Below are 9,386 nucleotides of genomic sequence, written 5' to 3' on the forward strand. Positions count from 1 at the left end.
ATGCAGTACCGTCTTTTTGAACTTTCTTGTCGTAATCGAGGTTAATCGAACCGACGTTTGTCATTGGCTTTGATAGTTGTTTTTCTGGATTTAGGCCTAGGTCCCTAAGCCCTATTTTTCTATCTGTGTACGCATTTGGATCATTACTAATTTTTTAAGTAATTATTGTGCGTGTGAATTTCATGTGAACACACATAGTCAAACAACAACACCATACAATATAAAGAATGACATACAAACGTAAATAGATAAGTTTTCATAAACATTTAATAAAAGAACTTCACGCTGCAAACTCTTACTGATTGCAAAATGGCAGCCGCTCGTCGTGCCAGCGAACACAGATTCGCTGTACTTATTTGTGGGCTTATTTGTTGAAAAAGGTACTTTGTGAGTGGTTAAATCATGTGAACATGTTTGTTAATTATATGTTATGACTGTGAGAAGAACATTGAGGTAAAAATATTAAGAATTAAAAGTTCTGGCAATTTCTTACTGATTGCAAAATGGCAGCCGCTCGTCGTGCTAGCGAACACATGAAAATAGACATATGTTGTGGGCTTATTTGTTGAAAAAGGTACGTGAGTGGTTAAATCAGGTGAACATGTTTGTTAATTATATGTTGTGACTGTGAGAAGAACATTGAGGTAAAAAAATTAAGAATTTAAAGTTAGGTGCGATAGTGCATTAGCGCCCAATTTTGTAAGAAAATAGACATATGTTGATTAAAGAACCAAATAATTCTCTATTTTTTATATAAATAAATATAAAGTACAAGTATTAAAATTTAAGGACCACCTCCAATTAATTAAGACACTATTTTGTGGTCCAAACAAATTTCTTTATCTTTATTATTCTAATGAGAGACCAAACCTGCTAAAGACCATGAAAACCCCATTCCCAAGTGGTCTTTAATTGGAGGGAGACCTGTACGTAAGACTAAGGAAGATATTTATATGATAATTGACAGTGTTTATTTCGCACTCTGATACCATTGTCCAACATACACATATTGGACACTTCACTCTTGGTGCTCTATACAAAGTACAGTACTGTGTATTGACCTGCAGCCGCTGATTTTGCCCAAGACGATTGGGCCCATTTCCAGACTGGCCTAAAAATGGGCTACGATTGTCTGGAATGCGAATTGGGAGCTGAGTGAGAGGTTTCGCCATTGATAACCAAAATATTTACTGTATTTGCTTTGAATGAAGGTGTATTAATCGGAATCAATAAATAAAATTTTCAGATAATTGCGATTGTTTTAATTGAGAAATGTTTTAATCATGTATTATGTCATTAATTTTTAGTTTTATTAAATTATTTTATTTAACATTAAACAATTCATTATTTAATCTGAGAGTACCCAGTTGTGGACCTTATCTTAATACTGTCTGTATCCAACATAGGAAATTATTTATTTTTATTAACATATTCAACTAGCTATCATTCAAATCTGTTAATTCTATTGAATGGCAATATCCCTATCAAGTTTTGTTAAACTATTTTGCAGGGTTAGTTCTGTGTTAAACCGGGATACAAAACAATTCGGAAGGAAGTTCTTATTTGATGGAAATGATGAAACGTGCTGGAATTCAGATGAGGTAAAACTCAAAATTAATGTTTTTAGTTTAATTGATGGAAAAATACAATTGTGACCAAAGCTCACAAAAGGGCTGTAAAATCGCATTGCTCTGTATTGAGAAACAAGCCTCAATAGCCAGAATAGGGCGTAGAACGTAAATTTTGTGTGAATTGGGATTTTGTGTAATAAATAAAGTATAACTTTTAATCTTACTATTCCTGAAGTTTGAATTTAGCCATTTTCGGATGGGAGCTAGTGAAAAATGAATAGAAACCTGCCGAAAATAAAAGCATTTTTCTCAAAACCTGATTTAGGAAAGTTGATAAGATGACAATTATTCAAACGGACATAACTTTGCTTCCAGACACCCGATTGAGTTCATTTAACTGTCATTTTAAAGTAAATGATATGTACTATGCCATTATTAACAAAAACTCATTTTGGCATGAGGACGAGTTTACAGCCCTTTTGTGAGCTTGGGTCACAATTGTTTAATTGTACACCCTAATTATCTGCTTATCCATTGTATTTTTATATTCTATATTTCTATTTTACTTTGATTAACACATGACTTTTTGTTGGTTGGTATCTAATTCTAGGGCTCTCCCCAGTGGGTGAAGGTGGAGTTTCCAGAAACAGTCTTTCTAACAAGTATACATATGCAGTTTCAGGGTGGATTTGTGGGTAAGACATGCACTCTGGAAGGTCAGAGTTCAGATGAAGAAGAGTTTGATTTGATAACAGAATGTTATCCAGACGATTCTAATGCATTGCAAGTATCCTTTCACTGAATAGATTATGGACTGGTAGTAATGATTCTTACCAGCCCTCAGGTCTTTGGTTCCATTTTCTGCAGACTTAAATCACATTCTTAGAATCATAATAGGAATAATTGCATCAATATTGACAAACTGCTTAGTTTAAATTTTGAGATTATTTTAAATTTTCAGTTGATATATGTTTAAATTATGAACATAAAGTACGTCTTTTTTAGTGTCCTATTATGAAACACATATAAAATCAATGATGACAAATAATTTCTGCACCCAAAACCCCCAATAATAATTTATAAATTAAACATCAAAGTAAATATGAATTTTTTAATACCAAAGTCAACAAACCTTTCATTCACTAATTAGCAGATATAACTGGAAAGACACAGTAAAAAGAAAATGTTTACATATACTGTAGCACCCTTAATATTAATGCCCTGTTTTGTAGTAGATGTTGGTAGAGGATCAGACTTGTAATCTGATGGTCAAGTATTGGAAGTTCCTTATTGGGTCGTTTGTTTTTTATCTCTTTTTTTTTCTTTTGTTTTTTTGGGCCAAGTATACATAAAAATATAGTAACAGTATATATTGTGAAATTGACAATAAAGTATTTTTTTAACTTTATACAGTATTACTGTACATTTCATTTTTAATAATTCTGTCACTCAACTTTGTTAACTGAAAACTCTTTTCCAATATAAGAGTATAAAAGTATTCACTTTTTCCCTTAATTTTTTTTTTCCAAAAGATATTTCCTGTCAAAGACTGTGAAGCAATAAAACGTCTGAAGATAACTTTTAAAGAAAGCACAGATTTCTTTGGTCGAGTCACTGTCTACAAGTTAGACATTCTTGGCTATATTTCATCATGAAGAAAAAAACTTATTCAGTAACTGTAAGATAGACATCTACACATGAAGAATATATCAAGAATGACTCAGGGATAAATGTACTAATGTAAGGGAAACAATTTTGTCGAGTCACTGTCTACAATACGGGTGGCATAAAAAAGCAGTTAGAGGGCCAAAGTAAATTTTTGATTTAACATTGTGGGCCGCACCCATTTACAGTGTGCTTCCAAAAACCTTCATTCTCTGCTTTTAACTTTATTCTCAGTTTTAACATTGCTTTTTACGGATGATCGGTGTCAGGCCATAAAAACAAGGTGTTTTCTAGTCATAAATGTTTGGCGGGCCGCACACATACGGTTTTTAATTCATTTTTGCAGGCCGCAAAAAAATTCACTGCCAGGCCTCATGCAGCCCGCATGCCGCGCTTTGCCCACCTGTAGTCTACAAGTTAAACATTCTTGGCTATATTCCGTCATGAAGAAAAATACTTATTAAGTAACTGTAAGATACTGTAGATGTCTGCACATGAAGAATATCAAGAATGACTCGGCACTGAAATAAGAGAAATCAATTTGTCTTTGCTCGACTTTCTATACATTCAAGCCATTAAATTTACAGGGAAATTTGGGCAAGTAATAGCGCCCTCTATGTAGATTGCATTTTGTAACACTGATTTCTATTCAGTTGTGAGGTACAAGAACGTAATGTTCAATATGTAATTGAAAGTTCTGTACTGTATAGGCCTATAAATAGTCTGTATTTTGACATCCGATATTGATATAATCAGAATAAAACTTTTGGTTTACTAGACCTTTTTGAAGTCTTGATGTTGCCAGTTATATTCGCTTTTGTGGAAGGTCAGATGAATCAAAGAAAATGAACCAACTGAGTCTTAACGTGTCAAGATTTATTGAAGTAACTTTTAATGCAGTACTTTAAAAGGAACTAAATAATATTTATTCCAACAGTTTGGTTCTCCATATTTAGTACATTTAGTGAATTTAGTATTCAATAGGTGCCAACACCATAATTTATTTTTGACACACAATTTCAAAAACAATTAGCTTAGTAAACTACAACAATCATTTCACACTCTCTATTGAATAACAGAACATTATCCTCACGATATGAAGCACTTTCATTTTGCTGTTTTAACCAGCGCATCGCAAAATGTGACACGTTTTACACTAATTGCGAATTCCACAATTGCATGGTTTTTTTATATTTTTTTAAACAGTCAAAGTCAAGTTGTTATTCAATGTTTTTGGCCAAAAAGAGCGCAATATGCCTGTTTACATCGAGTTCGCACATACAATGCTCCCTTCATGTACATAAACCATATTTTTACTTAAATACTTTTTGTGTCAGAAAAAAATACGCATCACTGTGATTTTCTTATTGAAAAGTGTCATTTTTTTTAATAATCATTCATTACCGCAGAAAAAAATGCTATGCACAATTTTGGAACTGCTGCAAAACACAAAAAGTGCGGAGCACACAAAATGCTGGAAATCGAAAGCTGGTTTTAACCCTGTATTATTAACTAGAACGACGAGTGACTGCTTTGGCTAGTCTTTGCCGCATACATTATACAACAAAACCTGTTTTATTCTTGGAAGCTCGACTTTAGTAATTCAAACTTAAAATTACTAGTATAGTAAAAATTGTGTCTTAAAAACCTCCATAAGAAAAATACTTGCAATGGACAGTTACACCAGTCGTAAACGAATCCTAATTTTAATTGGATGTTATTGTCCTAAAAAAAAATCCATATATAGAGTAACATCCAATCACAATGAAGAATTAGTTTAAGACTGCGTGTAAATGTAGCCACTGCCTAATTTTAAATCAATTCTAAATCCATTATCGTTGTCGTTTCATGCGGAACACATATCCAACCTCCCATGCATTTGATTATGATATTATCTATAACTAATCGATCTATGATTGTTTCTACCGTGGTCTCGTGTGTCGAATTTTGGCGTCCCATCACAAAGTACAGACTCAAAGTTGACATGCTGTATGCACTTTTGATTTACTTGGGTTCCTCTTGGGGGATAAGAGTAGAATGTGATAGTCAATAAATCATCGCGTTGCCTTGGAAACGTTATTCTTGAGCGCACATGTTGTTAATCATTCGAGTACCCGAGGAGGTAGATGTTGCTGAAGAAGGAAATATCGGTACAATCGAAAAGAATTCACTGATCAGTAGGCTTCGCATAGCACCTGATCGAGGAAAAGAATATACAGTATTTACTGTTTACAAGCCAAAGCACATCGACTCGCAGACACCTAAGTGATTTGAAGATACATGACTGTAGGCCTATAACAAGTAGGTGTCGAATTCACCTGTACATCATTGTTAAGTTGATATTGTATGCCAGCATGTACCTCCTTGTTCAATGGTATCAGAAAATTTAATAGGCCTTTTTCACGAATCGGTAGACATCATGAAGTGATGACAAACATTGCGAATCAGCGGTGCGTAACCAACAGAAATAAGATAAGCTTTGGGCTGATTTTCTGACATGTTATTTTAAAAAATTTTCCAGCAAAATGGTCTTAAAAGACTATTCTAAAAAAAAATTGAACATTTTTTTTTACCTCTGAAATCAAGATTTAAAAAGAAAAGCCTATCTCAGTATTGTGTTAAAATAGGCATATGCATTTACAGTGCAGTAGTACTAGTAATACTCTGAACTAGCATTGTTTTAGTTACCATATGAGAGTTTCCTGTGTTAAAAACATGATTTACTATGCTATACCTCTTTATAAAACATAACTTGTACTTTATAATTGAAATCTGTATATTATCGCTACTTGGAACAGTAACAACACGAAAGTCCTATGCTACTGCACTGTAATGCATAGGCCTATTTTAATACACTACTAAGATAGGCTTTTCTTTTTCCATCTTGATTTCAGTGGTCAAAAACATTTTTCAATTTTTTTTCAATCATATAGTGGTATAGACTAGTCTTTTAAGAACATTTTGCTGGAAATTTTTTTTGGATACGACGCCCCGTTATGGAGTTATGATTTTTTAAATAACATGATGTCAGAAAATCAGCCCAAAAGCTTATCTTATTTCTGTTGGTTACGCACCGCTGATTCGCAATGTTTGTCATCACTTCAATATGTCTACCGATTCGTGAAAAAGGAGGGCATAATTATGGAAGGTTGTATGGAGGTATAAAACACTGTGGCATAGGCTATACACACATAATTAATACATACTTCTGAAAGAACTGATTGTTTTTGTTGAGGTCAGATCTGAATTCTTCAGGCGAACGAACATCTATTTTAAGTTTCAGCTTCGTATGCTATTTTAACGGCTCTCTAAAAGGCATTAAAACGCAAAAATAAAAAATATTCAGCACGCACTTTCAAAGAGATTACCAACCTTTTGATGGGCTTAAAAGCTTCATAACAAATACAGAGGTGAGGTAACCCGTACCATATTTTCAGAAAATCGGTTGATTTCACACGGAATGAAGTCAATGAAAAATATTTCGGCGCCATGATAGAGCAGATACTGATCATGCAGTAACTATCTGCTTAGCATATATTTTTCATTGATTTGCAATCATAATGAAGTTATTTAATGTTATAAATAAGAAAGTTAGATCGTAACGAAATAGGAAGTTCTGGAAGAAATGAACAGCTGCATACTGAGATTGGATTTTAAGCATTACCGATACCGGTACTTATCAATAGCTGGTTGATATCGGTAGTAGGGAAATATACAGGTTGAGTCAACGCATATTGATACATGTATGTGATGAATTTATTAGATGAATGATCAGGATCAATATCTATATTGAAAGGCCAAGAATACTAAGATTTTAGAAAAAGCTGGTTGAAGATGTCCATGGTTGGTGGTAAACCGAATTTCACTGATTGCTACTAAAATTCTGTGGACTAGAACACGAAGCTCACCCATTGTTGATTATTTACTTATACGATTTTATCAACTTTGTGAGTTTAGCTAGTAAAATATAATTTATTTTTGGCTTGTTGACATATTGGTTTGGCATGTGCAGGACCGTTGGGTAGCATATTACCATGACAGATGAAATTCAAATACTGAAACGTTGTTTCAGATATAGATTAAAAAGGTGAAAATTAAAGACACGTTCAGATTCCCAAAAAGTTGGATTTTCTTTTAAAAGATTTATACAGTTTTTTGTTTAGGTAGGATTGATTGTTCTATTCCTTATTATTCATCCATGGTGATCGCATTTTATCGGTTTTTATTGTAATTTCTTTGAGTGTGAAGCAGCATCTGTCTATAATATAAATGGCAGTTAAAGCATTGTTAAGCGAATTGTAACTTCATTAGCATTTGAATAAGTAATGGTTCTTTTGACATTGCTTATTCATGTGTTTTGCCCTAAAATGGTGCGTATGGGTGTATCTTTATATTTAATTTGGTTTTTGTCTCTCCAGATTGTCTAATATTTCAGTTTTTATAATGCAAACTGGAAAGTGAACTTGAAATATTCTGATACCTGTATTGATATTCTATTGACCGATTAATGTATAGAGTTGTGAATAATTATGATGTCTAATTGTTGCAGATTCTTACTTTGTGGTGCGTGTATGTTCATTATTAGTGGTGTGAGAAGCTGTCAATGTAGGTTCTGGCAAGTGCACCATAAGGTAGGTCTAAGCCTCTTTTTATTTGGTATATTACAATTATGTACAATTTCATGAATCTGTAAATTGCATAGTCGGGCGTTAGTTTCAAAATGTTCAGATCTAACTCCACAGACTGTGTTTTACCACGAGCGTGCGCTTCAAACCAGCGCCGATGGCTGCACGTTGTGGTCGGCCCCTGCCTTTTTATTCACCACTCGTTCAACCCTCATATATGACTCACCAGTTGTAGTGTTTATGTCTCTTTTGGGAGGTTATTGTCATGTCATTATTGATCCTGAAAGCGCTTGAACGGAACGTTGTGTCCTTTTTCCTGGTGAATCTGCTTACCGCAGATCATCTCTATGATCTGCAATTGGGACACACAAACGTTTCCCTCATTTCCATTCGCCTCCCATCATCAAAGTATTTCTGAACACTCTATATAATTATTGCATGTGTTTTTGCTTGCTTTTCAGGGTGATAGGCTTATTCTACTTGTTTGAAAAATGGGTAAACCACACTTGAATTTGAAAATGTACGATGGACAAAATGGTGCTTCAACTGATGCCAACGAAAGCAAAGTTATAATATTTTTTCGGCCTCCTGACGAGAATAGCACACTGAAAAGTTTGTCGTCAAAAACATGTGACGCCTGCGTGGTGGTGCTGAGACTGTTGGCTTTTCTAGTCGTTTTTGGCTCTTCCGTGGCCTTAACTTACGTTGGATTTAAATTCTTGTTACAAAGTGCCGATAATAATTAAAAAATGTAGGCCTATCTGTTTGACGAACTGCATTCAGTTACTTGTAACAGATATCTGCACAACACATTGAGTGCCCTGAATTTAGGCCTATTATACGTATGAAGATGATTGTGTTGATATGTTTCCTGACTTTCAAAGTTTATAGGCCCGGACTATTGGTTATAATGAGATATTGAAGTGCTCTTTATTTTATTTATTTTTTTAAAATAAATTATTACTATCTGGTGAAGAACTGGAATTGAATTGTAAATATCCGGAATACCGCCAGGCTCCAGTGTATATATATGGAATATATTTCGCCAGACTGATACATACACAGCCCTCCCTATGTCCTCGATTGACACGCTCCTCCCCCACCCCCATGACTCCCGTGGTAAAAATCTGTACCCTTACCTGAATAATTGTTATGTCTGCATGCTTGACTTAACATAAATACGATTTACAATTAGATCGTAGATGCTCTATAACGTTTAATAAGCCTAGTTTTAATTCTTATGAACCAATACTGAAGTCTTCCCAATATTTAATCAATCCATTTCGATAAAGATTATTCATAAAGTTGAGTACCGATAGTCTCAATGCCATGGTTATCTGAGTTGATATCGCGACGCGACACATGCCTGTACTTTGGGTTGGCTATTTCGGCTGTGGACGATGCATTCTCAAGAAAAAATGCGTGATTCCTAACACATTTTCAGTTGTAAATACAACCCTAAAGTAGTAAAGAATGTATTTCCGGGTATAGGAGAAACATTTGGGGGGGGGGGGGGGGGGCCCGG

General features: G+C 34.3%; 1 protein-coding gene and 1 long non-coding RNA gene across 2 annotated transcripts in view; both read left to right on the forward strand.

Moving 5' to 3' along the window:
* The window catches only part of LOC117110263 (nuclear receptor 2C2-associated protein-like), a 5,696-nt gene extending 1,606 nt beyond the window's left edge, over positions 1-4,090 (forward strand). Inside the window, exons 2-4 of the mRNA XM_033252897.1 lie at positions 1,511-1,601; positions 2,182-2,358; positions 3,104-4,090. Of these exons, the coding sequence (XP_033108788.1) occupies positions 1,511-1,601; positions 2,182-2,358; positions 3,104-3,226 (391 nt within the window). The 3' untranslated portion in view covers positions 3,227-4,090. The remainder of the gene's footprint in view (positions 1-1,510; positions 1,602-2,181; positions 2,359-3,103) is intronic.
* Positions 4,091-4,514: 424 nt separating this feature from the next.
* Positions 4,515-9,363, forward strand: LOC117110277. Its single transcript, XR_004445659.1, has 3 exons — positions 4,515-5,537; positions 7,786-7,867; positions 8,323-9,363. It is a non-coding gene; the product is annotated as an uncharacterized LOC117110277 (long non-coding RNA).
* The last annotated feature ends 23 nt before the right edge of the window (positions 9,364-9,386 follow it).

The sequence above is a fragment of the Anneissia japonica genome, unplaced genomic scaffold (genome assembly GCF_011630105.1).
Source record: "Anneissia japonica isolate Jap-2015-1 unplaced genomic scaffold, ASM1163010v1 scaffold673_len1821605_cov196, whole genome shotgun sequence".
NCBI classification, from domain to species: Eukaryota; Metazoa; Echinodermata; class Crinoidea; order Comatulida; family Comatulidae; genus Anneissia; species Anneissia japonica.